General features: G+C 68.1%; 5 protein-coding genes across 12 annotated transcripts; 2 read left to right on the top strand and 3 right to left on the bottom strand.

Annotated features, from left to right (window-relative positions):
* The first annotated feature begins 1,183 nt into the window (after positions 1–1,183).
* LAMTOR4 (late endosomal/lysosomal adaptor, MAPK and MTOR activator 4) lies at positions 1,184–3,172 on the top strand. 5 transcript variants are annotated; one of them, XM_064141075.1, is made up of 4 exons: positions 1,204–1,248; positions 1,614–1,694; positions 1,812–1,929; positions 2,508–3,168. In XM_064141075.1, the coding sequence occupies exons 1-4, from the start codon at positions 1,246–1,248 to the stop codon at positions 2,933–2,935; spliced, it is 630 nt and encodes a 209-aa protein (XP_063997145.1). In that variant the 5' UTR covers positions 1,204–1,245; the 3' UTR covers positions 2,936–3,168. The 5 variants fall into 5 exon arrangements, with proteins under 5 accessions (XP_063997146.1, XP_063997145.1, XP_063997144.1 ...); XM_064141074.1 differs by having other exon boundaries at positions 1,206–1,257; positions 2,508–3,169; XM_064141073.1 differs by having other exon boundaries at positions 1,214–1,252; positions 2,508–3,169.
* TRAPPC14 (trafficking protein particle complex subunit 14) lies at positions 2,828–8,767 on the bottom strand. Of its 2 annotated transcripts, XM_064141067.1 has the most exons (11): positions 8,049–8,767; positions 7,374–7,469; positions 6,510–6,642; positions 6,339–6,425; positions 5,587–5,707; positions 5,361–5,508; positions 4,992–5,074; positions 4,726–4,889; positions 3,993–4,126; positions 3,708–3,901; positions 2,828–3,352 (listed from the first exon to the last, which is right to left on the bottom strand). In XM_064141067.1, exons 1-11 carry the CDS (start codon positions 8,439–8,441, stop codon positions 3,199–3,201), a joined length of 1,707 nt encoding a protein of 568 aa, XP_063997137.1. In that variant the 5' UTR covers positions 8,442–8,767; the 3' UTR covers positions 2,828–3,198. The 2 variants fall into 2 exon arrangements, with proteins under 2 accessions (XP_063997137.1, XP_063997138.1); XM_064141068.1 differs by lacking the exon at positions 7,374–7,469.
* An 81-nt stretch (positions 8,768–8,848) lies between these two features.
* GAL3ST4 (galactose-3-O-sulfotransferase 4) lies at positions 8,849–13,074 on the bottom strand. Its single transcript, XM_064141069.1, has 4 exons — positions 12,303–13,074; positions 11,667–11,783; positions 10,975–11,242; positions 8,849–10,363 (listed from the first exon to the last, which is right to left on the bottom strand). Exons 2-4 carry the CDS (start codon positions 11,777–11,779, stop codon positions 9,506–9,508), a joined length of 1,239 nt encoding a protein of 412 aa, XP_063997139.1. The 5' UTR covers positions 11,780–11,783; positions 12,303–13,074; the 3' UTR covers positions 8,849–9,505.
* STAG3 (STAG3 cohesin complex component) lies at positions 12,951–22,966 on the top strand. Its single transcript, XM_064141066.1, has 33 exons — positions 12,951–13,252; positions 13,537–13,681; positions 13,899–13,983; positions 14,513–14,614; positions 14,699–14,795; positions 14,871–15,233; positions 15,319–15,470; positions 15,682–15,755; positions 15,844–15,967; positions 16,039–16,137; positions 16,212–16,291; positions 16,528–16,635; positions 17,138–17,207; positions 17,290–17,401; positions 17,640–17,743; positions 17,885–17,974; positions 18,079–18,168; positions 18,674–18,874; positions 19,237–19,307; positions 19,391–19,478; positions 19,617–19,697; positions 19,788–19,880; positions 19,968–20,154; positions 20,481–20,608; positions 20,708–20,809; positions 21,108–21,241; positions 21,329–21,451; positions 21,670–21,809; positions 21,958–22,063; positions 22,188–22,223; positions 22,454–22,541; positions 22,659–22,721; positions 22,816–22,966. The coding sequence occupies exons 2-33, from the start codon at positions 13,551–13,553 to the stop codon at positions 22,822–22,824; spliced, it is 3,531 nt and encodes a 1,176-aa protein (XP_063997136.1). The 5' UTR covers positions 12,951–13,252; positions 13,537–13,550; the 3' UTR covers positions 22,825–22,966.
* Positions 22,892–27,246, bottom strand: AP4M1 (adaptor related protein complex 4 subunit mu 1). Of its 3 annotated transcripts, none has more exons than XM_064141071.1 (15): positions 26,929–27,246; positions 26,741–26,835; positions 26,546–26,655; positions 26,349–26,445; positions 26,044–26,154; positions 25,872–25,955; positions 25,726–25,788; positions 25,335–25,401; positions 25,083–25,136; positions 24,897–25,003; positions 24,170–24,246; positions 23,980–24,024; positions 23,808–23,858; positions 23,619–23,736; positions 22,892–23,329 (listed from the first exon to the last, which is right to left on the bottom strand). In XM_064141071.1, the coding sequence occupies exons 1-15, from the start codon at positions 26,984–26,986 to the stop codon at positions 23,141–23,143; spliced, it is 1,326 nt and encodes a 441-aa protein (XP_063997141.1). In that variant the 5' UTR covers positions 26,987–27,246; the 3' UTR covers positions 22,892–23,140. The 3 variants fall into 3 exon arrangements, with proteins under 3 accessions (XP_063997141.1, XP_063997142.1, XP_063997140.1); XM_064141072.1 differs by having other exon boundaries at positions 24,170–24,261; positions 26,376–26,445; positions 26,929–27,243; XM_064141070.1 differs by having other exon boundaries at positions 24,170–24,261; positions 26,929–27,242.
* Between the last annotated feature and the right edge of the window lie 214 nt (positions 27,247–27,460).

The raw sequence follows: 27,460 nt of genomic DNA, 5'->3' as shown, positions 1-27,460 counted from the left end.
TCCTGGAGCCAAAGAACTCCTTCACTGAATGCAGACACCTACAGACCCCTCCACACCTTTAACAGACCACTGCAGCCCATTGCAGAACTCTACAGAGCCCTCCAGACCTCCACAGACCTATTAAAAGGCACCTCCAGACCCAGGCAGACCTCTACAGACAACTAAGACCCTTGCAAATCCCTACAGGCATCTACGGACCCCTGCAGATGCCTGCAAACACATCCAGACCCCTACAGAGCTCCCCAGACATTTAACAGACCCCTGCACATATCTACAGAGCCTTAAATGATGCCTGCAGGCACCTACAGACCCACAGAGAAACCTCCAAACACCTACTCAACTCTACACACCTGTGCAGACTCTTTCAGACCCTGACAAATAGCTACAGACCCCTTCACACCTCTGCAGACACCCACACTCATCTACACACCACCACAGACATGGACAAAGCTCAACAGGCACCTGCAGACCCCTTCACACCTTTAAAAGTTGCCCAGAGACTCCTACAGAACCCTGCCAAAATCTACAGACCCTGACAGAGCTCTACAGACCCCTCCAGACATTTAAAAGGTGCCTGCAGACCTCCACACACCCCTAGAGATAGCTGCAGGCACTCACATTCCTCTACAAAGCTCTAGAGACTTCTGCAGACAACTACAGACCCCTCCAGACATTTAAGAGGTGCCTGCAGACCCCTACAGTACCCTAGAGACATCTACAGACTACTTCAGACCTTTTAAAGGTGCCTGCAGACCCCTGCAGACCCCTACAGACCCCTACGGACAACTTCAGACCTTTCAAAGGTGTCTGCAGACCCCTACAGATCCCCGACAAACTCTTCACACCCCTAAGACCTCTACACACACCCACAGGCTCCTCTGCACCTCTACAGAACCCTACAGCCCACTCCGGACCTTCAATAGAGTCCTGCAGACACTTGATAGATACCTGGCAGAGCTCCACAGACCATTCCGGACCCTTAAACGCTGCCTGTAGACGCCCTCCCTCCCTTACTTTCAGCTACGCAGGCTCAAGACGGCAAAGGCATTTCTGCCTCCGAGCCACTCCGCAGGTAGCGCCGCAGCAGCCTCGCCCCGCTCCGCCTCACTTAAATAGGGTGGCCAGCCCCGCCCTCAGCGCGCCAGCCGGCGCCCATTGGCAGGCGCATCGGTGACAGGCTGTGTTCTGAGCCAATCAGAAGACGGAGAGCGCGGCGCGTGACCATCACATGACCGCAGCGGCAATATGGCGAGTGCGGTGGGGAGCTGGGATCGCTGGGAGGGAGTGGGACGAGAGCGGGGGTGGGCGGGAAGGAGACGAGGGAGCACTGGGGGGGACTGGGGAGAGAGCTGGGGGAGCAGGGGGGACACACTGGGGGGACTGGGGTGAGCGGAGGGGGACACACTGGAGGGACTGGGAGGACTGAGGTGAGCGGGGGGGGACATGCTGGGGGGACTGGAGGAGACTCGGGTGAGCGCTGGGATGAGCAGGGGGAGGACACACTGGAGGGACTGGGGGGACTGAGGTGAGCTAGGGGGACACCCTGGAGGGACTGAGGTGAGCGGGGTCGGGGGGCATACCCCTGGGGGAACTGCTGTCCCGTACCCCCCCAGACCACGGCGCTGACGCAGGGGCTGGAGCGGATCCCGGACCAGGTTGGCTACCTGGTGATCAGCGACGGGGCCGTGCTGGCGGTGAGGGCCGGGGACCGCCCCCGTTAGCAGGGCACGGAACGGAGGGAGGGAGGGAGGTGGGGGGCGGTGCCTGGGGCGCCTGGCCCCGCTGATGCCGTCGCCGTGTCCCCCCCGCAGTCCTCGGGGGACCTGGAGAACGACGAGCAAACGGCCGCGGTGCTCTCGGAGCTGGTGGGCACCGCCTGCGGGCTGCGGCTGCAGCGCGGCCACGACCCCCCCTTCAAGCGGCTCTCGGGTGAGTGGGGGGCACCCAGCACCCACCCCGGGTTCCCCTAGCGCTGACCCCAAGAATCAAGGAGACCCTCCCCAGAACTGTCCCCAGGGCAGTGCTGGTGGTCCTGTAGTCAGTCAGGTGGCCACGGCCTGGCGGGGGGCGCCGCTGGGCGCCCGGGGGTGGCTGTGAGCACAGGAACCCCTCAGCGTCCCCGCAGTGGGTTTTGGGGGGGCATTGTCTGCAGCGTGTGTGTGTCCCTGCAGTGGGTTTTGGGGGGGCACTGCCTGCAGTGTGTGTCCCCCTGCAGTGGGTTTTGGGGAGCAGTGCCTGTAGTGTGTGTGTCCCCTCGTGGGTTTTGGGGAGCACTCCCTGCAGTGTGTGTGTCCCCTCGTGGGTTTTGGGGGCACTGCCTGCAGTGTGTGTGTCCCCTCGTGGGTTTTGGGGAGCACTCCCTGCAGTGTGTCACCCCCCGCAGTGGTTTTTGGGGAGCACTCTCTGCTGGTCACCATCTCCGGCCAGAAACTCTTCGTGGTGAAGCGCCAGAACCACGTCCAGGAGCCTGTCACGGTCTGAGCTGTGCCCTCACTGTCTTGGCACAGGGGCACCGCTCGTCCCCCAGTGCCGTTTGTGCCCGCGGGGGAGGAGGCTGAAGACCAAGTGCCTCCCGTCCCGTCCCCGCCGGCTCCTGCTGCCGTCCCTGCCTCCCGCCGATGGCTCCTCCAGTGGTGTGTCCAGGGCCGCTCGGTGGCTCCGGTGCCACCCGCCTGGCGCATTGATTGAGACAATAAACAGCCCCCCAGCTGCCTCCTTTGTGCCCCACCCCACCGTTCCTGGTCCTTGCTCCCCACCCGAGTCCCCTCAGCATTGTCCTGGGGGCGTCTCCTCCCTGTCCCTATCCCCCAGTGACAAATCGGTGCCATGCCCAACCCAACTCTTTTATTGGCACCCGCAGAAACAAATAAATAAGGAGCAGAGGTGCCACAGGGGGCAGGTGGCATCCCCATCCCTAGGGGGAGGGGGATGGTAGTGCAGGTCACCCCTACACACCCCTTGGGGTGGTCCCAGTGTGCCCCCTCCCCATGGTCCCAGGGATAGGTCCTGGTCCCTTTGCAGCCAAACTGGAAGCCAGAGGAGTGCAGAAGTCTTCTTGGTGCCCATGCCCTGGCCAGTCCCGCGCGGGGGGGGGGCGGGAGGGGGACACGGCCTCACCCCCAGCCCCTACCACTTGTGCCCCTCAAAGGCCCATACCGCTTGTGCCCCCCAAAGGTGGTGCCCTTCCAGGTGCCAGTGTCACTTGACAGGTTCCACCACCAGCACCTTGCACTCACGCTTGGCAATCTTGTCCAGTGCCAACACAGTCTTGTCGGGGGGCAGGTAGAGAGGGCGCCCCACGGGTGACCCCACGGGGGGGGTGATGGCTCTGCGCTCCATCACGCTGCCAGACCTGCGACAGGCACACACCCCTGTGGGTGGCATGGCCCCTGCCCAGTGTGCCCATGGCATTCCCTTGATGCCATCTCCTCTACCATGTTCTGCCTGGTAGCTCTTGGCTGAGCACCTCCCAACTCTGTGCCCACCACACACCCTTGCCCTGGGTCACCTCCCAGCCTTGTGCCCACCACACGGCCTCATCCTGGGTCACCTTCCAGCCCTGTGCCCACCACCTCCCCTTGCCCTGGGCCACCTCCCAGCCCTGTGCCCACCACCAATGCCCCTTCTGACTGCTCCCAGCTGCTGCTCCACTCCCTCCACCCTGCCCCTCTGCTGCCAGTTGTGCCCTGCTCCAGCCCTGCCAGTACCTCATGAGGTGGCTTCGGGAGGGCTGCTGGTGGGAGAAGGACTGGGACCTGCCCAGCCCTGCCTGGTGCCTCTCAACCAGGTCCCTCACAGCAGGACTGCTGGGGCTGCTCTTGCGGGACAGTGCCCGCGCCTCAGGGGGGGGGTTGGCAACGTTGGCACTGAACTGCAGCTTCAGCTTCATGTGCTGAGATAGCTGGAAAGGGCACAGGGGGGAAGATCAAGCTGGGTGCCAGGGTTGGGGGTCTGGGGAGGGGTGTGGGGGGGTAGGGGAGCTCAGTGGGCACCTCAAAGAGCCCTGCCCGCAGCGCCTGGAAGGCCACGGGGATGGAGATGGCACTGCCCTTGCGTGAGTAGCCCAAGTTGGTGAGGGGGGAGTGGCACACTACAGCGTCCAGGGTGGCACCGGGCAGCTTCTTGCCTGAGGGGATAGGCACGGGTGGCACCAGGGACAGAGCACACTGCCCAGCCACCGACAGCACCCCCAAGGTCACTGCCAATCCTTCTCCCCCAGCTGGTGCCCTCTGGCACCCCCAAGGTCTTTGCCAATCCTCCCCAGCATGTGCCCCCCCGCAGAAGGGTTTGGGCCGGAGCAGACTTTGGGGCCATGGGGTCCAACCATGAGCCCTCAGCACCTGGGGGCCCCTGCAGGGCTGGAGACTGCAGCACTGCCCTGGGCAGCCTGGACCAGGCCTGGGCAAGCTTCCTGGCACAGAAACGGCTCCTGGTGCCCAACCTGGACCTCCCCAGGGCAGCCTGAGACCATTTCCTCCTGTCGACCAGCTAAGCCTCCAGCAGCAACTCCAGACCACCAAGAGATCCCCTCAGGCCCCCAGCAGCTCCCCCGACCCCCCAGAAGATCCCCTCAGGCCCCCAGCAGCTCCCCCTGACCCCCCAGGAGATCCCCCTGACCCTCAGGAGATGCCCTCAGACGCAAACCACCTCCGCACTCCCAGTAACCTTTTCCCTCCCTCCTGGTGCCCATTTTGCCACCCTCCAAGTTGCCCTGTGTGTGCCCACCAGCTGCAGTGGCATCGGGAGTCCAGACGAGGCGCACTGCCAAGAAGTCCTGGAGCTGGTTGAGCAGGGTGTAGGTGACAGTGAAGCGCTGCCGTGCCCGCACCGGCGACTCACAGGCTGCAGTCATCACGAAACGAGGCCGCTCCAGGCGGATGCTTGGCAGCCTGAGGCAAGGGTTGGCATCAAAGTGGGCACGGGAGGTGGCACTCGGCACAAGCCCAGCCCCGAGGAGGCGGATAGGGGAGCCTCGAGGGGAAGACACTCACCGGTAGTGGGTGTAGATGCTGCTGGTGAAAGGCAGTTTGGGCGTTGACCACTGGACGATGGCCACCAGTGGGACCTCCAAGCCCTGGGGGAGGGGGCAAAGGGTCAGAGGTGTCCCTGGCATCATGGCTCCCAACGTGCCCACAGCCCAGAGCCTCCCTGAGAAGGGACAAACACCCACGGGGTGGCCTCTACAGTCCCCAGGGGCAAGGGACCTGGGCAAGCACAAAGGCCCCCACGCTACCAACCAGGGTGCTAACCCTGATGCCAGCTGGTGGTGCCCCTGACCAGGGTGGTGCCCCCTGAGAGCAGCTCTCAGCCCAGGATGCCCCCACTTTGGGGGATCAGAGTCTCCTTTAGTGTGCCCTTACCTCCTTGGCATCCTCTGGAGGCCTCTCGGGTGCCTGCAGCTGGAACAGGAAGTTGTGCTCCTCGAGGGCACTCAGGGCACAAGGGCAGCCTGAGCCAGCCCCTGCCAGGCGGCAGAAGGCCCCCACAGGCACCTCCCCGGAGTGGTGGCTGCAGGACAGGGAGACCACTGGGTGACAGCAGCAGTTGGCACTTGGTGCCAGCTGGGTGCCCGCTGCAAGCACTCACCAAACATCATCAACCAGCAGGACGGAGCCATCGGGCATCACAGGTAGGTAGCTGGCATTGAAGTTGGGCAGGATCTGCACATCCCAGAGAGAGATCTCCTCCTGGGACCAACCGTTGAGCACTGGCAAGGATGGCAGCAGGAGGGTATCAGAGGGCAGGAGAGGGCAACAGGGAGCAGCAGGGGGCAGCAGGGAGGCAGCAAGGGGCAGCAAGAGGCAGCAGAGGGCGGCAGAGGGTGGCAGCAGGGGGCACCAGGGAGACAGTAGGGAGAAGCAAAGGGCGGCAGGGGGCGGCAGAGGGCAGCAGAGTGCGGCAGAGGGCATCAGGGAGGCAGTAAGAGGCAGCAAGAAGCAGCAAGGGGCAGCAGGGGGCAGCAGGGGGCAGCAGCGGGTTGGCAGCGGACAGCCCCAGCTGACTCCCAACCCTGTCCCACAGCCTCTGCCCCACCACAGCCACCCCACAGACCCCACACGGAGCCCCCTGGTACAGCCACTTCATCCTCTCTGTCCCTTGGGACCCCTGCCCTCACTCCAGCCCCACGTGGGTCCCTATCTTGGTGCCACCACCCCCACGCCCATCCTTGAGCACCCTGTCCCCATGCCACCCGCCCTGTGCCACCCCTGTCCCTGTGCCCCTGTCCTTGAGCACCTCATCCCTGTGCCACTCCCCTCTGTGCCAACCCCGTCCCTGTGTCCCTGTCCTTAAGCAGTTTACCCCCGTGCCACCCCCGTGCCCGTAGCCTGCCCACTCACCTTTCAGTACTGTCAGGTACTTGCCGGACACGGTGAGCTGGCGGCACCGCACCACGGGTGGGGGCAGCACGGTCAGCAGTGTGCTCACTGCAGGGACATTGGCACTCAGGGCACAGCAGGGGGGTAGGAGGGGACAAGAGGTGCCACGGGTGGGCACGGGGAGAGCCCTACCCTGCGCCTTGAAGGCTCCCTGCTCCTGGCGGAAGAGCTGGGCAGGTGCCCGCGCCTGCAGCAGCCCCAGGTAGCTGCCAGCCTCCCGCAGCTCCGCTGGCTCCGTGTCCCTCTGCCACACTGTCACCACGATCTGGGCACAGCAGGGGGCACAGCTGCAGCTCTCCCCTCCCCACACTGCCGTGCCAGGGGAGGCGACACTGCTGCCAGGCTGCCGCATCCCAGAGCGGTTTGGGGGGGCCCTCAGGCTGGGCATCAACCACCCCTAGCTCAGGAGGTGCCACTCCCCCACCCAGGTGCCCTCCAGCTGTCCCCCCACTGTGCCCACAAAGTGACTAGGTGCCCGTGGGCCGCCTGCCTCGCTCCATCACGGTGGTGGCCTAGAGGGAGAACACGAGGCTGGCACAGCCTGGGGACTACGTCAGTATCACTGGCACCTTCCTGCCCCTGCTGCGCTCTGGCTTCACACAGATGGCACAGGTAGGTGCCACACACACCCCCGCCCACCCTGTCCTGGCACTTGGACTTGTTCAATCTCAACCCATTGGCCTCTGCCCACCCACCCTGCCTGGCAAGGGCCCTCCTGTCCTCCAGTAGATCGACACCTGCTGCCCTGCCAACTCGGTGCCATCTGCAAGCTCACTGATGCTGCCTTCGGTGCCCTCACCCAAATCATCCGTGACGATACCAAACACGACTGTGCCCAGCAGTGATGCCCTGGGGGGCACAGCACTAGTGCCAACTGATGCTGAAGTCGAGGCAGACCAAAGTAGAGCAGGGCCCAGGAGGACCCAAATGCCCCCCCCGATGGCTGCATCCTGCCCCCCAAGGGCTTCCCCCCACGCTTGTCCCCCACGGTGCCACCTTGGCCTTGACGGTGCCCGGGGGCAGCTTGTCCAGGGAGATAGTCAGAGGGAAGATGACCTCATCTGGGCACACGATTGGGTCCTCCACCGGGATCTGGGAGGGGGCACTGCCAGGCTCAGCTGCCCCCTGCCAGCCTCCCACACACCCTCCCTTGTCCCCACATCCCACCCAGACCCGGTACTGTCCCCATGCTCCCCTTCGGCCCCACATGCCCCCCTTGTGCCCCTCCGTGCCCTGTGCCCCCAGGTCTCCCCCAATCCCTCCACTGTCCCTGCCTTGTTCCCTTGTTCCTCTCCCCTCCCTGTCCCACCCTGTCCCCCAGGTCCTCCAGTGTACCCCCCCTTGTTCCCTTGTTCCTCTCCTTCCCCTGTCCCCCCCAAGCCCTCCCCTGTCCCCACCTTGTTCCCTTGTTCCTTCCCCTCCCCTCTCCCCCCCTGTCCCCCAGGTCCTCCACTGTACCCCACCTTGTTCCCTTGTTCCTCTCCTTCCCCTGTCCCCCCCAAGCCCTCCCCTGTCCCCCCCTCTCCCCCCAAGCCCTCCCCTGTCCCCACCTTGTTCCCTTGTTCCTTCCCCTCCCCTGTCCCCGCCCTGTCCCCCCCAAGCCCTACACTGTCCCCAGCTCCTCCCGGTCCCACTTCGCCCCCCAGCTCCTCCCCGGTGCCCGCCGCTCACGCCAGCCGCCGGCCGCCCCGGGGGACCCTGGCTGTGTGTCAGCAGCGCTCTGCACTCTCGGAACACGGCGGGGTCGGGTGAGGCTCCGGTCCCATCCCCGGTGCCATCCGCATCTCCGTCCCGATCGCCGCAGGCTTCGATGCCACCGGGGCTGACGCTGGCCAGGGCGGACAAGGAGGCGGCCAGCTCGGCCCAGGCTGGCCGGCCCGGACCAGTGCCGCCGCCGTTACCGGGCCTGCAACGGAGCACCAGGAGGAACCGGACGGTCTCACCCAGGTAAAGGTGGTTACGGCGGGGGAGCGCCCGGTACCGGCCCGGTTCGCCCGACAGCAGCTCCCGGGCCGCGAACGGCACAGCCGGGAAGTACATAAAATAATCGCACTGCGACTCCATAGGTACCGGTCGGACCAGAAGGAACCGAGCACCGGGGAGAGAGTCGGGAAGGATCGAGAAGGACCAGGAAGAATCAAGAAGGACCGGAGAGAACCGAAAGGAGCGGGGGGGGGTACGGGGAACAACCGGGAGGAACCGAGAAGGAGCGGGGGAACCGCAGGACCTTATGGATAAGGACCACAGCCAGGGGCCGGAAGGACTCCGGGGGCTGGGGGGATGCCGGGGCCGGGGGGGCCGGGCCGGGGCCTCCCGGGAGCGCGGCCGGGGCCGGTTCCGGCGCGCGGCGCTTCCGGAACGGGTGGGCGCCGCCGGAAGCGCAGTGCAGGCAGGCGATCACCGAGCACATCGATCGCCCCAGGGGCGGGGAAGGCGGGACCGCTCCAGCGACTGACAGCGACAGCAGCCACTCAGATTCCAGTTCTTTATTGCCATAGCGACCACGAAGCCTGAGGAGCGGGAGTGGGGCGGGGCCTGTCCTCCATCAGCTGGCGGGGGTTAGGGGCGGCTGAGCCCAGCGCCTGACCTCGGTAAACTGAGGCACGGAGCTCGACTGGGCAGGCTGAGCCCCAGTAAAATACGGGGGGGGGGGGGGGAAGGGGGGGGAAGGAAGGGCGAGACTTGGCACTGGTAAACTGAGGCACTCGGCAGTACCGTGGCGGGGGTTGAGCCCCATGGACGGGGGAACCTGAGCTCCATAGAGTGGGGGGGCTCAGCCCCAAGAAGGGGCACGCTGATGCACATGCCCTGGAGTAGGACATTGCCTGGCCCCGGGTGGTACCATGGAGCTGGGGAGAACTGATCCCATTGTGTGGAGCAGGTAAACTGAGGCACAAGGTGGTACCGTGGCAGGACCCCCCCTGGTATAGGGACTGGGGGGGCTGTTACTGGCCCGGAGGCACAGAGCTGTACCGTGGCGGGGGAAGGGCAGTCCCTCTGGGACCAGGGGAAGCAGCAGCGTTACCCACAGCAGATAAACTGAGGCACAAAGTGGTTCTGTGGGGGGGACCTCGACGCTGTCGGGTTCGGGGGGGCCCGGAAAGCCGATGCCCGGCACCATCGCCAGGCTACCCACCGGGCGGGACGGAGGCGTTGCTCCCCGAGCCGAACTGCCGCCGGTCCAGGATGTCCTTGTACTGCAGCTCAGGGGTGGCGAGGCGGGTGCAGAGCTCCCGTTCAGCGCGGGCCAGGCCCGCCCGCAGCGCGTACCCCAGGATCTGAGCCCTCCCGGGCGGCTGGAAGGGTCGGAGACGGCCGTCGGCGATAGCTCGGGCGGGCAGTGGCCCCCCGCCCTGCAAGCACCGGCGGGCCATAGCGGCACGGCGCTGTCTCAGCCGGGTCACCTCCTCCCGTAAGCGAGCGGCACCGAAAGCCTCCGCCCGGCGCCAGAAGGTGCGGTTGAGGTGCGTGTAAAGAGCCCAATCCAGGTCGTTCCACGCCCGCAAGCGCTCGGCTTGGGCGGGCGAGACGCGTGGGGTGGCCCCGGGGGGGCGGCCGTTATGGGCGAAAGCGAGCACAGCCTCCTCGGGCCAGCACAGCGCCCGGCGGAGCAGCACCAGAGACTCGTCGAAGTGCTCCGCCAGCAGCACCAGCTCGAAGTCCCGATCCAGCTCGGCCAGCGCCGCCTGCACCGAGACCGTCTCGCCGCCGCTCGCCGCCGCCTGACCGCCCTCAGCCACCGCTTCTCCGGCCCCCGACGGCAGCGGCAGCCCAAAGTCGAACCACTGCAGGTTGCGAGCGTAGTGGTTGCCGCGGGTGCCTGCTTGGTAGAAGCGGTCCGGAGATGCCAGGAAGGCTGCCAGGGAAGGTGCCCGGCGGAAGGCTGGCGCCACAGAGCGGTAGTAGGCGAAGGCTGACTCGGCCAAAGTGCCAGGGTCACGCACGATGGAGAAGTAGAAGCTGTCGTTGGGCATCACCTTCTGCACCTGGGTGGGTTGGGGACGGGGCAGAGGTGGCACCCAGTGGGGTGGCACAGCGAGTGGAGCCACCCTGGCAATAGCACCCACTGAGCCCCCAGGCGTTGGCCCCCTGGACCCCGCTCCAGATGCCTCTGCTATGCCAAGTGTTGACCCCAGACCACCTCTGCCCACGGTGCCACTCTCACCTCCCTGCTGCTGCCCTACCTCTGCCCACGGTGCCACTCTCACCTCCCTGCTGCTGCCTTACCTTTGCCCACGGTGCCACTCTCACCTCTCTGCTGCTGCCCTACCTCTGCCCATGGTGCCACTCTCACCTCTCTGCTGCTGCCTTACCTCTGCCCACGGTGCCACTTTCACCTCTCTGCTGCTGCCTTACCTTTGCCCACGGTGCCACTCTCACCTCCCTGCTGCTGCCTTACCTCTGCCCACGGTGCCACTCTCACCTCCCTGCTGCTGCCTTACCTCTGCCCACGGTGCCACTCCCACCTCTCTGCTGCTGCTCCCTGTCCCCAGCACCCTATGCCAACCTCTGTCCCACACCCTCTCCCCTCCACTCCCCTCTCCCCGATGCCCCCCCAGGCACATGCCCCACTCCCTCCCCAACGCCCGGCGGGTACCTCGGTGCGGTTGAAGCGCATGTGGTGGCAGATGATGTCGAAGGGGGCACCCCCCGGGCGGTACCCTTTGACCCAGTGGGCACGGAAGGACCTTGGGTAGCCAAATTGGTAGCGGTGGGGGAGGGCGAAGCGCAGCCCTCGACCCTCCCCGAAGCGGTGCAGGACGTTCACCAGGCTGCTGCCCCCTGTCTTGTGGGTCTTCAGGAACACCAGGTGGGTACGAGGCTGGCACGGGGGCAGGGAGTGCCCGGCGGGGGCCGTGGCAACCCTGCAGATGCGCTGTGGTCACAGAGGGGGGCGCTGGGAGACCTCCCATCCAGCCCTCCACCCCCCAGCCCGGCCCTGAGGTGTGCTGGAATGGGTCAGAGGGGCCGGGGGGGACTGGGGAGCCTGGGGGGAGCACTGGGAAGGTTGGAAAGGGGAGGCTGGGGAGGGGAGAGGCTGGAGAGAGGGAGCAGTGGAGGCTGGAGCGGGGAGAGGCTGGAGAGGGAAGGCAGGGGAGACTGGAGCCGGGAGAGGCTGGAGCGGGGAGGCAGGGGAGGCTGGAGCAGGGAGAGGCTGGAGAGGGGAGGCAGGGGAGGCTGGAGCCAGGAGGCAGGGGAGGGAAGGCCGAGGGAGCAGGCAGGAGCAGGTCCTGGGGGGAGGGGTGTGCAGCCTGTGGTGGGGTCTTGGGGGGGGGGGTTGTGTCTCACCTGCGCTGGAAGGGCCCCCCCAGGAGCTGCAGAGTGAAGCCGATGGTGGCGCAGACCCCCAGGGCAGCCCCCAGGGTCTGCAGGCGGCAGCTGGAGGGGGATGGAAGCTTCATCTTCCTGGGGGGGGGACGCGGAGGCTCAAGGGACCCCGGGGGCACCCCTCGGGGGGTGTAGGGGGGCTGCTACCACTCTGGGGTCCATCGCCCTCCACCTCAAAACCCAGCCACATCCCACGCGCGAATGGGGGGGGGGGGGGGACCGCCCAGAGCCACGTCGTGGAGCCCAGGGGGGGTCCGCGGGGGCTTTGGGCCCCACCCGGGTTACGGGAAGGGGACAGGGCCAGGCCCAACCCCACCCCCGCGACCCGGCACCTCCCCGGCCACTGCCGGGACCCTTCCCACCCTCGCGGGACTCACGCCGTAACCCCCCCACGACTCCCCTCCGCGTTCCCCTGGCCTCTTACCGCCCCCGGCCCCCTCTCCCCCTCCCCTGGAGGGTCCCCGAGTCGCTGCACTCCCCCCCGCCCCCCCCGTCCGCTCCTCCTGTCCCCAGCGTCCTCCTCCCGGCTTCGCTCCGGGGCTCCGTGACCCCAAACCGTGGGTCCCACACGGACACCCCCATCCCCCCGGCACTCACCGCTGGCTCAGCCCCGCCGCATGCCGCCACTCGCCCGTGGGGGCCCGGGGATGGCTCCGGTGTCCCGGGAGCGGGATCCGCTCCCCGCGCTCCTGTTGTCGTTCGGCCGGGACAGGGGGCTCAGGGCAGGAGGAAGCCGTATCCCGGCGGCCGTTCCCGGTATCCCGGCGGCCGTTCCCCGTGTCCCGGCCGCTCTCCCGCACTCCGAGAAGTTTCTCCTCTTTGTCTCCCGCCGCTCCGCCCCGGGACTGCCTTGGAGCGGCACCGGGAACGGGAGCGGCACTGAGCCGGGACAGGACCAGAGGGCACCGGGGGGCAGCTCCCGAGCACGGACCCGAGCCGAGAGCTGGGGAAGGCGGAGATGGGGCGCAGGGAAGACTGGGGGGGCACTGGGAGCACTGGGAAGACACTGGGAAGGTGTGGGAAGGCACTGGGAAGGCGGGGGGGGACACTGCGAGTACTGGGAAGGCTGGAGGGGGGACACTGGGAGCACGAGGAAGGCTGGAGGGGGCACTGGGAAGGCTGAAGGGGGGGCACTGGGAGCACTGGGAAGGTTGGGGGAGGGCACTAGGAAGGCTGAGGGTGGAGTGGGGGGCACTGGGAAGGTACTGGAGATGTGCGAGGGAGGCCTCCCGGGCCCTGCGCAGCTGTGAGGCTCTCTGCAGGAGTCTCCACCGGCCCAGGGGGACCTCTAGCGGGGTCTCTGCGGGGGTCTCCGCCGGCCGAGTGGGACCTCCAGCGGGGTCTCTGCAGGGGTCTCCACCGGCCCAGGGGGATCCCTAGCAGCGTCTCTGCGGGGGTCGCTTGGCACCCACAGACGGCCCCCACGTGGCGCACCACGCCCCGCCCCCACGTCACGTGCCGCGCGTGCGCAGTGTCTCCGCCCCGCCCTGCTCGCGCGGCCCGGGCTGCACGTGCTGGGTCTGACGTCATTGGCGGCGCGAGGCGAGGCAGGCCCCGGAGCGGGGGGGGGGGGGGGGGGGAGAGGGGGGGGCAGTGTGTGGGGACAGGACTCGAACCCGAGTGAGACCCCCGGGGGAGGGGAGGGGTCCCCACGACCCCGGCCAGGGTGGTGCTGGGCGCCTGAGCCCTGCCCCCGGGGCTGCAGTGTCCCCTGGGACCCCCCCGGGACCCCTGCGCGTCCCCGGGGACCCACCCCCGTGACTCCTCTCTCGCCCGGGGACCCCACCCCCCGTGACCCCTGCGCGTCCCCCCCGTCCCTCCCTGCCCCCAGGTCCTGCCCTTCCGATGGCCTCACGGCGCAGGACCCGGTCCCGGGGGGCAGCCTCCAGCTCGGGCTCCTCCGGGGCTACCGGTACCGGCTCCAGCTCCGGGCCCAGCTCCAGACCCTCCCCTTCACCGCCAGCCCCCAGCAGCCTGTGAGTGGGGCCCTGAGAGCCAGGGGAGGGGGCTGGGGGGGATGGGAGGGGGCTGGGCAGCTGCTGGAGGCCCTGGCGTGGGAGGGCTGCCCCCGGACGGTGCCTCGGGTGGTGTCTCTGGGTGGGGCCCTGGGCGGTGCCCCTGGCAGCGCTGGGCGGGGCCATGGTTACAGCCTGTACCCCTGGAGGGTCTTTAGCGACCCCAAACCTTCCCCAGGGACCTCAGCAGCGACTCCGGCAGCGATTTCGAGGCCACTCTGAGACCTTCTGCCAAGCGCCGCCGGCGGCAGCCTCCTGCCCACGTGCGGCTGCACCCCCCTAGCCCTGCCCCCCCAGCCTTGTGCCCCCCAGCCCTGCCCCTCCAGCCCCGTGCCCCCCCAGCCCTGCGCCCCCCTAGCCCTGCCCTCCTAGCCCCGTGTGCCCCCCCCAGCCCTGCCCCTCCAGCCCCGTGCCCCCCCAGCCCTGCGCCCCCCTAGCCCTGCCCCCCCAGCCTTGTGCCCCCTAGCCCTGCCCCTCCAGCCCCGTGCCCCCCCAGCCCTGCGCCCCCCTAGCCCTGCCCCCCCAGTCCTGTGCCCCCTAGTCCTGTGCCCCCCACAGCCCTGTGTCCCCCTAGCCTTGTGCCCCCCAGCCCCGTGCTCCCCCCAGCCCCGTGCCCCCCTAGCCCTGCCTCCCCAGCCTTGTGCCCCCTATCCCTGCCCCCCCAGCCCCCCTCCAGCCCTGTGCCACTCCAGCCGTGCCCCCTCCTAGCCCGTGCCCCTCCAGCCCCGTGCTTCACTAGCCCTGCCCCCCCAGTTCTGTGCCCACCCCTGCCCTGTCTCTTCCCTTGTGCAGGTCCCGAAGCGCCCCAGGCAGGAGCATTCCAGCCCAGTGCCCATCGACTCTGACTCTAGCACCCTCTACCAGGCTGTGCTGTCTGCCACGGCCGACCTGGAGGTGCCCACCCCCAGCAGCTCCCCGGGGGTTCGTGGTGCCCTCCCTAGCTGGTGCTGATGGGCACCACGTGCCCTGTGCCCGCAGACACTGGCAGATGAGTGGCTGGAGACCTACCAGGGGAACCAGGAGAAAGGGTTCCTGGAGCTGGCAAACTTCCTGGTGCGCTCCTGCGGCTGCAGAGGTGGGACCGGGGTGCCCAGGGGAGAGGGTTGGAAGTGAGAACAACCCCCAGCCATGTGCCCCCTGGCACCCCCAGGTGTGGTGACCCCCAAGATGCTGCAGGAGCTGCAGAGCTCGGAGCTCATCCAGCAGCTGACGCAGGACTTTGCTGAGGTGATGCCAGGTTGGGGTTGGTTGGCGGCTGGCACCAGGCTGCCTTTGGGCCCCTGTGCCTACCTTGTGCTGCCCACCCAGGAATCGCCTGAGTACCCTCTGTCCATGGGCACCCAGCCCTGGCGCCGCTTCCGTGTGGGCTTCTGTGGGCTGCTGGCAGCAGTGGTTCGGCGCTGCCGCTCCAGTGCCATCTTTGATGGCTTCCTGATGCCCACCCTGGTGGCACTGCTGACCTGCCTCGCAGACTCCCAGGTCAGGGCTTTCCGCCACACCAGCACCTTGGCAGGTAAAGGAGTGCCCTGGGCAGGGTGGGCACTGGCAAGGAGGGTGCCCGTGCCAGGCCCTGAGCAGAGGGTGCCACCCGGTGCCAGCTGTGAAGCTGCTGACAGAGTTGGGCGAGGTGGCACTGGGCATCGGCCTGCAGAGGGACGGCGACAGGAGGCACCTGGAAGCTGAGCTGGGCAAGGAGCCTGGGCACAGGGCAGCTGGCAGGGTGGAGGCGCTGCTGGAGAGGAGCCAGGAGGTGACATGCGGTGCCCCCTTGGGGGGGAAGTGGTGGTGGGCACCGCCTGATGGGGCACCGCTGGGGGCTGGGGCAGAGGGAGGGAGGGGCAGAGGGAGGGAGGGGAACAGGGAGGCGTCCTGGGGGGGCAGAGAATGGGCAAGGGGAGATGTGGGGGGAACCTGGGGGGCACCGGTTGTGCCCACCTGACCTGGTGCTGCCCTGCCCTCAGCTGCAGGAGCAGCAGCAGGAGGTGGAGGACCTGATGAATGCCATCTTCAAGGGGGTCTTCGTGCACCGTTACAGGTCGGGGAGGGGGTTGGGCACGGGGTGGGGGGTTGGGCACCGGGGGGAAGTGGCAGCAGTGGGGACGCTGGGGGCCATGCCCTCGCAGGGATGTGGTGCCCCAGATCCGTGCCATCTGCATGGAGGAGTTGGGCATCTGGATGAGAAGCTTCTCGGCCTCCTTCCTCACCGATGGGCACCTCAAGTACCTGGGCTGGACCCTGCACGACAAGGTGGGCACCAGGGGAGGGGCACTGCAGGGTGTTCCCTCCCCCCCACTGATGCCAGCCCTGTGCCTGCGCAGCAGGGGGAGGTGAGGCTGCAGGTGGTGAAGGCTCTGCAGGGCCTCTACGGGCACCCTGGCACTGCTGCCCACCTGGAGCTCTTCACCAGCCGCTTCAAGGTGAGGAGGGGGCTGCAGGGCACCCCCAAGGCTCTCCAGGAGGGGGTCCTGATGGTGCCAACCCTCCCTGGCAGGGTCGCCTGTTGGCAATGGTGCTGGACAAGGAGCCTGAGGTGGCACTGGAGGTGGTGAAGCTGCTGACGATGATGCTGGAGTGAGTGGGCAGGGAACGGGGCTGGGAGACACAGAGGAGTCCTGGGGGGCACAAGGTGGGGTGCTGGGGGGCACGGGAAGGGAGTGAGTGGCACAAGGGAGGGGCATAGGGAGATTTGGGGGGGACAGGGGGTAGGCATGGGAGGGATGTGGGGGGCACAGAGGACATGGGGTGGGTGTGGGGGGCCACAAGGCTGTGCCCAGGGGGCAGGGGCACCCAATGCTGTGCCCCCACAGCACCATGGAGGATGCCCTGTTGGAGGTTGACTGCTGCCAGGTGTACCCCCTGGTCTACGCTGCCAGCCGCCCCCTGGCCTCTGCCGCTGGCCTCTTCCTCTACCGCAGGTGGGCACCACCACCCTCCCTCTCCAGCGAGATGCCAGCCCAGCAGGTGGCAGGGGTCAGCTGCCCTTCTGTGCCCTGCAGCCGTGCCTGGCAAAGGCCTGGCAGGATGCCCTTGGCGTGCCCCTGGCATGCTCTCGGTGTCCCCTGCTGGCTGTTGGCAGTGCCCTCGTTTGGGTTCCAGTGCCCACTGATGTCACCCGCGGGTCCCTCCCTGTCCCCTGAGGCCAGGCGGTGCCTCCTGGGCAGGGTGGGTGAAAGGATCCAGGCTTGGCCCTCGGGGTCCTGTTTCCTGCATGTGCCCAGCTCTGTGCCCTAGGACCCATCTGTGCCCACGAGACCCCCTGCCCCTGTGGTACCCCTTTGTGCCCATGGTACCCCTGCTCCCATGCCCCCCTCTGATGTCCTTGTGCCCTCTCCATCCTGCTCAGTGCCCTGGGCACACTCCCCTCCCCCACACTTTGCGCCCAGGCACTCAGTGCCCTCTCCCTGGCTGTACCCCCAGGCTGTTGGCATCTGCTGGCGACACTCAGAGCTTCCTGCGCCTGCTGCTCGACTTCTTCCTGGAGAGCCAGGTCGGGGGCACCAGAGTGGGCACCAGGGTGGGCACTGCAGGGGGTTCCTAGCACCCTGTGACGTGCCCTGTGCCCATGCCAGCTCCACGAGCATGCAGCCTACCTGGTGGACAGCCTCTGGGACTGCGCCGGTGCCAGGCTGAGAGACTGGGAGGGCATCAGCAGCCTCCTGCTGCAAGCGGCACCCCCCGAGGGTAGGGCACTGGAGGGCACTGGGGTGATGCTGAGGTGGTACTGGGGGACACTGGAATGTGCTGGGTTGCCAGTGGGATGTGACTGGCACCTACTGGGTACCCATGATAGGCACTAGGATGCAGTGGGGCAGCACTGGGCAATTGCTGGAGTGTCAGCACATGATGCCCAGGCCATACTGGCAGGGCAGGAGGTGCCCAGCTGCCCCCTCCCCAGCCCTGCTATGTGCCCACCCCCTAGGCCTGGCACCCCCCCAGGAGCAGGCCCTGGTCCAGGTCCTGGCTGCCAGTGTGGCACAGGCAGCCCAGGGGCATCCCCCAGTGGGCAGGGAGCCCCTTAAGAAGGTACCAGCGTGGGCAGGGGCACCCCCAAACCCCTACCAGGGAGTGCCCAGACCCCGCCCCGACCCCCCCTCACTCCCTCTGTGCCCCTCCCCACCCCCTCCGTGCCTCCCCGACCCCCTTTGTGCCCCTCTGTGCCCCCAGCCCTCAGCGCAGCTCCGCAGGGCACAGGCAGAGGAGAGGACTCGACTCAGCCTCTGCCTTGTGCCAGTCCTGCCACAGCTGCTGGCAAAGGTGAGGTGGGCACAGGGAAGGGCACCCCCAGAGGGTGGCATTTAGGGGGTACCAAGCCCCAGCCCCCCCCAAACTGAGCCACTCCTGCCCCTCCCCCCCCCCAGTTCTCTGCCGATGCAGAGACAGCGACAGCAGTGCTGGAGCTGGTGCCCAGCCTGGAGCTGGCATCGTGCCGCAGCCGCCGACTTGAGAGGGTCTGTGGGCGCTGGGCGGGCACGCAGGGTGCTGGGTGGGCACTGTGGGGGCACTGTGGAGCACTGGGCAGGCACGGAGGGCACTGGGCCCGCATGGAAGGTGCTGGGAGAGCACTGAGTGTGCCGTGTGGGCACTGTGGGGCACTGGGTGAGCACTGGGTGGGCACTGTGGGCACTGGGTGGGCAGTGTGGGTCTCTTCTTGTTTTCCTCTTCCTCCTCTCAGGCTGAGGCTGCAGCCAAGAGAGGGGCAAGGAGGGGACCGCCCCCCCCCCCAGCACTTCAACAGGGGGGGCAAGGCAGGGACCCTCCCCAGGATGCCCACCCAAGACAACCACCCCCAGACCCAGTGCCCACCCCGGGCCCCCCCACACCCACCCCAGACTTTCCAGTGCCCACCCTGAGTCCCCTCCACACCTGCCCCATGCCCTCCTCGTGCCCCCTTCATGCCCCCCCCATGCCCTCCCCATGTCCCCCGTGCCCACGGCTGTGCCCCTGTGCCCGCAGCACCTGCAGCTGTTGCTGGGGCAGCTGCAGGAAGTGGTACAGAAGCACTCTGGGAAGGGGGTGCTGGGCGCTGCCTCCCGTGCCCTCCATGCTCTCTGTGCCCCCGAGCTGCCCACCAGGCCCCACGCAGACCTGGCCCTGGGCATCCTGGCAGATCAGCTGGCAGAGAGGTGCCAGGCAGGCATTGCTGAGCTGCTGCAGGTGAGAGGGCATGGGGAGGGTATATCAGGGGTAGAGAGGTGCCAGGGGGCATCACTGAGCTGCTGCAGGTGAGGGGGTGTGAGGGGAGCACATAGGGGGCAGAGAGGTGCTAGGGAGTGGGTACAGGGGTGCACAGAGCGGGCACCTGGAGCTTGAGGCCTCCCCATGCCAGGGATCTCCATGCCAGGGCTGGGGGCAGGAGGGGACTCCAAGGCTGGAGTGCCCCTGGGGCAGTCTCTGGCTGCCAGTGGTTGGGAGTGGCACATCCAACAGGGGCCAGCAGGGCACAGGGGCTACCCAACCTGCAGAGGGTGTACCCAAAGCCCACTGGGGTGTGCCCACTGTGCCCTCGGGGGTGCCAGGCTGCGTCCCTGGATGAGGAGGAGCTCTACAGCCTGGCAGCTGTACTCAGGAGGACTTCAGCCCTCTTCAGGTGAGGGAGGAGCTTGTGCCAATGTGCCCGGGGTGCCCATGCCTTGCCCCATGCCCACCCCCGACCTTGCTTTGTCTGTGCAGTGCCCACGACCTGACCCCCTGGCAGATCTTTGAGCCCTGTGCCAAGCTGCTGCAGTATGCTGCGGACACAGGCGAGGTGCCAGGGCAGGTACCCACCTGGGGCACTGCAGTGTGGGCATCCTGGGGTGTCCTGGGCACTGTGTGGGCATCCTGGGGGTGCCCTCAGTACTGTGTGGGCATCGTGTGGGCATCCTGGGGTGCCCTCAGTGCCGTGGGCACCCTGCAGGTCCTGGTGCCAACCATCTCCTGCCTCCACTTCCATCTGCTCTGGGAGCTCTCGCGGCTGCCCAGTGCCAACGTCCCCAAGGTGAGCAGTGGCAGGGGGTGGCAGAAGAGGGGCCTGACCCTGAGTGGCACCTTTGGAGTACCCTCTAAAGGCCACCGCGGGGGGGCACAGGAACAGCTGCAGAGCCTTAGGAGCAAAGCTGGCACCTTCTGCTCCTTGTGCCAGGGCTGCCTGGCAGACCCTGACAGCAGCGTTCAGGAGCAGGTACAGGGGGCACAGGGGGTGGGCAGGGTGGGGGGTGCCCGAGGTGGTGCCCCCTGTGCCCTGAAGCTGTGCCCATGGTGCCCCCAGGCCTTCATGGTGCTTAGCGACCTGCTGCTGGTGCTGGGCCCGAGGTTGGCACAAGGTGACAGGGAGGAGCTGCAGCCCTTGGTGCTGGTGCCCGAGGCTGGGCTCCATGCCCAGATGGCAGCCTTTCTCGTGGACCACATCTTCAACCATGGGCACCACCATGGGCACGAGGAGGCTGTGCCCCCCGGTGGGTCCCCGAGGTGCCACGTACCCAGCAGGGGGTGCTCAGCGTGCCCCTCATGCTGCAAGCATCAGGCGTGGGGGTGGGCATGGGGACATGGGGGAGGATCCAGGTCTGGGGGGTGCCCAGGGAGGTCTGGGGGTGCCCAGGTGGGTCTGGGGGTGCCCAGAGGGTGTCTGAGGGTGCCCAAGGGGGTCTGGGGATGCCCAGGGGGGTGTGGAGGTGCCCAGGGGGTGCCCAGGGAGGTCTGAGGGCTTTGGGGACTCTGAAGGGTCTGGAGGTGCCCAGGTGGGCCTGGTGGCGCCCCTGACCCCTTGCCCCCATCCACCCAGATGGCACCGGGGGTGCCCTGCAGGAGTTGCACCAACGCCGCCTGCTCCTGGCAGGCTTCTGCAAGCTGCTGCTGCAGGAGGTGCTGGAGCTGGGCGCTGCCACCGACCTCTTCAAGCACTATGCCAAGGTGGGGGGCACCCAGCAGGGCACTCACTGCCGGGCACAGCCCTGGTGGTGCTGGAGGGGCGGGGGGGCACACACCCAGACTCCATTGCCCCCTCCCCAGTTCTACAGCGACTACGGAGACATCCTGAGGGAGACCCTGGGCAGTGCCAGGCGCAGGGACAGGCAGGGCTGGGGCAGGACCCTCCTGCTCAGCCTGCAGCAGGTGGGGCATGGGCAAGGGGGGTCTACAGTTGGGGCTGGGGGGGTCCTGAGGGGCTCTGTGGAGGCGCCAAGGGGGCTTCGATTGGGGCTGGGGGAGTCCTGAGGGGCTCTGCCGCACCGGGGAGGGGTCTCGGGAGTCTCCATTGGGCTCTGGGGGGTCCCTGGGAGGGCTTCGAGGTGCCACAAGAGGTTGCGGGCAGAGCTCTCAGAGCTGACCCCAGGGGTTCGGGGAGTGGTTTGGGGGAGGGTCTCTCTGTGTGGGGAGGGGTCTCTCACGGCCCCCCACGCCCCCTCCCCAGGCGCTGTCGGAGCTGCTGCTGCAGCAGGGTCCGGGGGTCGCGGCCGGCGAAGGCTTCTCGGAGCTGCTGCTCCTGGCTCGGCGCTTCTCGGCGCTGCTCAGCCAGGACCGCGCAGCGCTGCTCGCCCTGCTCCGGTACTGGGGAGGGGGCTTTGGGGGGGCTCGAGGGGGCTTGGGGGGGGTCAGCACAGCTCATTCGTATCTCCCCCCCCAAAAAATAAGGGAGGGGATTCGCTTTGCCCTGCAGGACCCCCCCGGGCCGGGGCAGCCCCCCCTCAATTTGCCCTTTCTGGAGGTGCTGAAGGAGCTCTCGGCCAGGCTGCGGCGCACGGAGCGGGGGGAGATGTGAGGGGGCTGGGGGTGGGGGGCGCTCAGGGCCGGATGGGGTCCCCGGGGACGGAGGGAGGTCCCCAGTGGGGTCATCAAGGGGCGTGTGGGGTCTTTGGCGGTGAAGGGAGGTCCCACAGGTCCGTGTGGGGTCCCCGGGGGTGAAGGGAGGTCCCCGGTGGGGGGCGTCCAGGGCCGTGTGGGGTGCCCATTGTGCCCCTCCCCGTGCCCCCCAGCCTGGCCTACCTGGAGCAGCAGTGCCAGGAGTGGGGGGCACTGCCCTCCTGGCCGCCCCTGGCCTCCTACCGCCGCTGGCTGCAGGGTGAGGAGGGGGCCCCCAGCAGCCGCCCCCCACCCAGGAGACGCCGCCCTGATGGTGAGGGGGGGGCGGAGGGGGGGGTAAGCTATACCCCAGGGCCCCCTCCCCACCCCCTCGCGAGTGGGGACAAGGACAACCTGAGGAGGGGGTCCCAGTGGGGCAATTTGGGGGTCTCGCTGCTGAGACCTCCCCCACTGGCCCCCAGATTCCAGCCCCTGGCCGAGCACGCCCCCAGCCAGCCCCGCCCTGACCAGCACCGCGCTGAGGGGGGGACCCCAGCCCCGACCCGCCCTGTCCTGGGACTCCCTGAGGTGAGTGTTGATAGGGCAGGGCGAGACCCCCCGCCCCCGGTCCCCGTCCCCCCAAACTGGGCGCAGAGCCCCCCCACACACCAGCCCCTGCCCCCACAACTCGCCATTGTCTTCTCCCCCCCAGTAGCTCCCAGCTGCGACGCCGCAGTGAGGCCCAGCGGTGAGTGGGGGGTACGACGGGGCGGGGGGGAGCATGGGAGGGGCACTGGAAAATATGGGGGGGGGGGTGGGGGGGCCTGGGGTGGGGCACTGGGTCGGGAGAATTTGCCATGGGTGGGTGTCCCGGGGAAGAGTCGCTCCCTTGCCCCTCCCTTGTCCCTTGCCCCCCAACAGTGGAGCAGTTTTTGGGGGGGGGGTGTCCCTTCATTGTCTCCCCCCTCTTGGCTGCAGACTCAGCCTGATGGAGGAGGAGGAGGAAGAGGAAGTGCAGGAAGAGAGCAGCTTGGAGCCTCTGCAGGAGCCCTCCGAGCTGGGCAGGGTGAGGCTGCTCTTCCTCCTGGGTCACCCCTCCAGGGTGCCCCCACCCCGCCCGCGCCCCCAGCCCCCCCCTCAGGGGTGCGCCCACCTCACCCACGCCCCCCTGCACCCTCCCAAGGCTGCGCTGGGCTCCCAGGACCGGCTCCAGGACCTCTTTGACTCCAGCATCCTGGGCATCGAGGTGAGCAGGGGGCACAGGGGGGCCATCCCAAACCACAAACCAGACCCTGCCCTGGGCGGGGGGGGGTCTCACAGGAGCCTTTCTCTCCTCACAGGATGCTTGAGTGAGGACCACCCCCAGCACAAACCAGCGTGGTGCCAGTTTGGTGCCAGTTTATTCCTGCAGTTCAGTTTGGTACCAGTTTGGTGCCAGTTTATTGCTGCAGCTCAGTTTGGGGCCAGCTAATAAAGCTCCGTTTGAGTTCAGCCTTGGAGCCTATGTGCAGCGCAGGCAGTGCCCAGGCGGTGCCCATGTGCAGCGCAGGCAGTGCCCAGGCGGTGCCCATGTGCAGCCCAGGTGGTGCCTAGGCAGTGCCCATGTGCAGCGCAGGTGGTGCCCAGGCAGTGCCCGGGGGACTGCCAGGGGTCCCCAGGGCAGGCTCACAGGCGCAGGACGTAGGAGTCGCTGTGGGTCAGGTACCTCACCCAGCGCTGGGGGGCACCCCCGGGGCCCCCCCCCGGTGCCCGCAGGAACCGGACCCGGAGCCCCGAGCAGGTGGTCCCTGGCAGCTCAAAGCTGAGGGCAGCAGGACCCAGCTCCAGCAGCGCCCCCGGGCCTGGCACTGCCATCTGCGGGGACAGGGACAGAGTGAGTGTGAGGGCATGGCAGGAGCAGGGCGCGGGGGGGGACATCGGAGAGGGCAGGGTGGCCACAGGGACACTGGCAGCAGGGGACAAGGATGCAGAGGTAGTGCTGGGCACAGGGGCAGTGGCACTGGAGGTGGCACAGGGATGAAAGGGGCCAGCAGGCTGGCACTGGGGAGGGCAGAGTGGGCACAAGACAGGGCTCCCTGCATGTCCCCAGCCCCCCCCCGCCAGGAGGGAGAGGTCCCCCAGAGTGCCCCCGGAGTGCCCTCACCTTGAAGGTGGCTGCCAGCTGGGACCCCCCCTGGCACCGTGGGATGCTCCAGCAGAGGGACTTGGTGCCAGGCTGCAGCTCTGCTGTCTGCTCAGGGCTGCTCAGCTCCTGTGCCAGGCTGGGGTGGGGGGCACGGGGGTCAGTCTGGGGGACACAGAGACCCCCGCAGGACCCCCCCCGAGCACTCACCTGCTCACCCCCTTGGGCACTGGTAGCTGCAGGCGCACGTTGAGAGCTTGGCTGCAATTGGGGGGGGGGCAGGGCTTAAGAGCTGACCCCAGACCCCTCCAGGACCCTCCCCCCGGACGCCTCCAGGGACCACCAGACCCCTTCAGCGCCCCCCCCCCCCCCCGGGCCCCACCTTTTGGGGGGGAGGTCACAGCGCAGCTTCAGGTAGAGTCGGAGCCTGCAAGAGGGTGGAGGGGAAGGGTCATCCTTGGGGGGGGGCGCTAGGAGGACTTTGGGGTCCTGGCAGGGTCAGATTTGGGGCTGGGAGGGGTCAGGTATGGGGTTCAGACCCCCCCCCCCCTACACCCCCCCTCCCCACTCACCTGCCCGTGGGGTCCTGGTCCACGGTGGGGAAGAGGCGGAAGGGCAGGGGCGTGGGAGGGTCGTCTGCCAGCTGGTACTGCATGAGGGTGAGCTGGGTGGGGGCAGCAGGGGGCGGGGGGCCTCAAGGAGGGGTCTTTGGTGCCCCTCAGTGCCGCCCCCCCCCCCCGGTGCCCACTCACCTCCCTCTGCCCCAGAGTGACCTTCAGGACTCGGCTGCTGTGGATGGAGGGGGGCTGGGGGCGTTGGGAGCCCTGGGGGACTGGGGACACTTCGGGCGGGGCCAGGAACACACTGCGGGGGGGTCTGAGGACACACCTGGGGGTGCTGGGGACACTTCAGGGGGGCTGGGGCCTGCCAGCTCATACTGCATGAGGGTGAGCTGGGGAGGGGAGCATGGGGCGCAAGGGAGGTGCCCCCCAGTGACCCCCCTGGTGCCCACTGACTTCCCCCTGCCCCAGGGGTGACCCTTCAGGACTCTTCTGCTGTGGATGAAGGCACTGGGACCCACTGGGGGGCGGTCTGGGGGGCCAGCAGGGGGCGTGGGGCTCAAGGTGGGGGTCCCTTGGTGCCACTTCAGTGCTGCCCACCCACCCTGGTGCCCACTCAGTGCCCTCTGCCCTGGGGGTGACCCTTCAGGGCTTGGCTGCTGAGGGCTGGGGAAGCACTTGAGTAGGGTGCCCATCGATGCCCACCCCCCAGCCAATGCCCTCTCAGGTGCCCACTGACCTCGCCCTGCCCAGGAGTGACCTTCAGCACTCTGCTGCTGTGGAACTCGTCCAGCTGCACGCAGCTGTGGAAGCTGCAATCGTCCACCCGCACCGCGGTGCCGTAGCCTGGGGGGGGCGCACGGGAGCTGCTGGGGGGCAGCCGGGGGACACCGCGGGGGGGCCGAGGGGGAGGGGAAGCTCTCACCTCGCAGCTCCGATTTGCCCACGCAGAACTCCTCTGTCAGCCCCAGACGCAGCTCTGGGGGCAAGGCAGGGGGGAGTGCATTAGGATCCCTGCAGACTGCCCCCGGGACCCCATAGAACCCCCTCCGGGACCACACAGACCCCCCTAGGTCCCCACAGCCTCCCTCGGGACCCCACAGACACCTCCCTGGTCCCCACAGCTCCCCCATGGCCCCTCCCCAGCCCCCCCCCGCGGTGCCCCCCCCGTACCCACCCCCGGAGCTGGGCAGGAAGCTCTTGAGGCGAATCTCCCCCTGGACATCAACCTTCATGGGGGTGCCCTGGGGGGGCACAGGGGCACAGCTGGGGGAGGTTGGAGACACACTTGGAGGGGGGGTAGGGACACACTTGTGGGGCTGGGGACACATCTGGGGAGGCTGGGGACAGACCTGGGGGGCTGGGGACACGCTGTGGGGGGGGTGGGGACACGCTGGGGGGGGGTGGAAACAGGTCAGATGGGGCTGGGACATGCTTGAGGGAGGATGAGGACCGGTCAAATGGGGCTGGGGACACGTCGTGGGGGGCTGGGGACACGTCTGGGGGGCCGGGGACACGTCGTGGGGGGTCGGGGACACGTCGTGGGGGGGGTCGCGGTGGCCACTCACGTTGGCAGCGATCACCACAGTCAATCTCTCGACCACGTCCACGAAGATCTCGTTCCTGGAGCCCTGGGCACAAAGAGGGCACAGTGGGGGGGAGCACAGTGTGGGGGTGACCCCGGGGGTGGGGGGCACGCGGGCGGAGGTCGCACCTGCTCCCCGTGCGTGGGCAGCGCCAGGGGGCGGCAGCTGGCACCGCCCGGGGCCACTCTGCTCTGCTGCGTCTCAGCCCCGAACTGCAACGACACAGAGCGAGGAGGGGACACTGAGGATCCCCCCCTGGGGGGTGGGTTTGGGGAGTGTCCCCCCCCCGGGGGTCCTCACCAGTCCGACGGTGCCCAGGTCCAGCAGGCTGAAGGCTTTGGTGGGCACAGGCTCCGCGTGCAGGAGGTTGCGCAGGACCTCGGCAGAGGTCGTCTGGATGTGGCCATGGTCCTTGGGGAGGGGGCGGGGGGCGCCAAGTCACCCCCCCGCCACGGTGTCCCCAAACCCCCCCAGGTCTGTCCCCAACACCCTCATTGTGTCCCAACCCCCCCAAGGTGTGCCCCCACCCCCCCAAGATGTGTCCCCAACCCCCCAAGAGTGTCCTGACCCCCACTATTGTGCCCCCAGCCCCCCCCGGTGCCCACCACCATCTCCTCCAGCAGTTCGCAGACCAGAGCCAGGTTCCCGCTGAGGCTTTTCTCGCTCAGGGGTCCGCAGAAGTCCCTCAGCAGCGTCACCAACCTGGGTGGGAGTGGGAATCGCACACAGAGCCCCCCCAGCACCCTCGTGGAGGCGGGGGGCGTCCTCGTGCCCCACCCACCCCGCCCCCCCCCGACCTCACCTGTTGAGGAACTCGACCATGGCGAAGGGAGAGGTCCCTGCGCTGCCGGTGGTGGCCACGAAGTAAAGCCCCGCGTGGCGTACGTGGGCGAAGTGGTGGCCGTCGTGGGTCTGAGTGGGGTTGGGGGGGAAGGGTCACGGAGGTGTCAAGCACATCCCCCACCCAATCGCGTGGGACACTCCCCCTCCAGCTGACCATAAACACAGGAGCTTGGTCCCCACGCAGCGCCGTGACCCGACGGTAGAAGCTGTCAGTGAGGTCGGTGCCGCCGCCGGGGGCGTCCCCGCGGACTGGAGTGGGTGTGGGGGGTTAAGGATAACAAAGGGGAGCAGGGACCCCCCCCCCGCGAAGCCGTAGGGTATGTAGTGGGGGGAGTGGGATACAATCCTTGTGGATCAGAGGGTCGCCCTTGGAGGAGAGGATGAAGAGCTGCGACAGCATCGCGGGCCCTGAGACCCCTCCCCACGGGCGGCTGAAACGACCCTGGAACCGTGAAACTTCTGCCCACGGGCGATTGAAAGGACCACGGAGCCCTGAGACCCCTCCCCACGGGAGGCTGAACCTTCCCCGGAGCCCTGAGATCTCTGCCCACGGGAGGCTGAAACGACCCCGGAATCGTGAGGGCCGCCCCGGGCAACACTCTGAGACCCCCAGCACCACCCAGCACCCTTGAGCCCCTCCCTGGGCACCCTGAGCCCTCTCCCCAGCACCCTGTGCCCGCCCCCCGGGCACTCTGAACGCTCTCCCCCCGCAAGCCGCCCAGGCCGCACCGTGTCGTGGCCCCTTTAAGGAGGGGGCGTGTCAGGAAGACGCAACGCCCTTTCCGGTCACGTGACGTAGCGGACAAGGGGCCGGGGCCGGGGCCGGCTCGCACAGCGATTGGCTGGGAGGGCGGTTGCGGGCGCGCGGGCGGCG

The sequence above is a fragment of the Pogoniulus pusillus genome, unplaced genomic scaffold (assembly GCF_015220805.1).
Source record: "Pogoniulus pusillus isolate bPogPus1 unplaced genomic scaffold, bPogPus1.pri scaffold_102_arrow_ctg1, whole genome shotgun sequence".
Classification (NCBI taxonomy): Eukaryota; Metazoa; Chordata; class Aves; order Piciformes; family Lybiidae; genus Pogoniulus; species Pogoniulus pusillus.
This window is presented reverse-complemented; position numbering and strand designations above follow the sequence as displayed.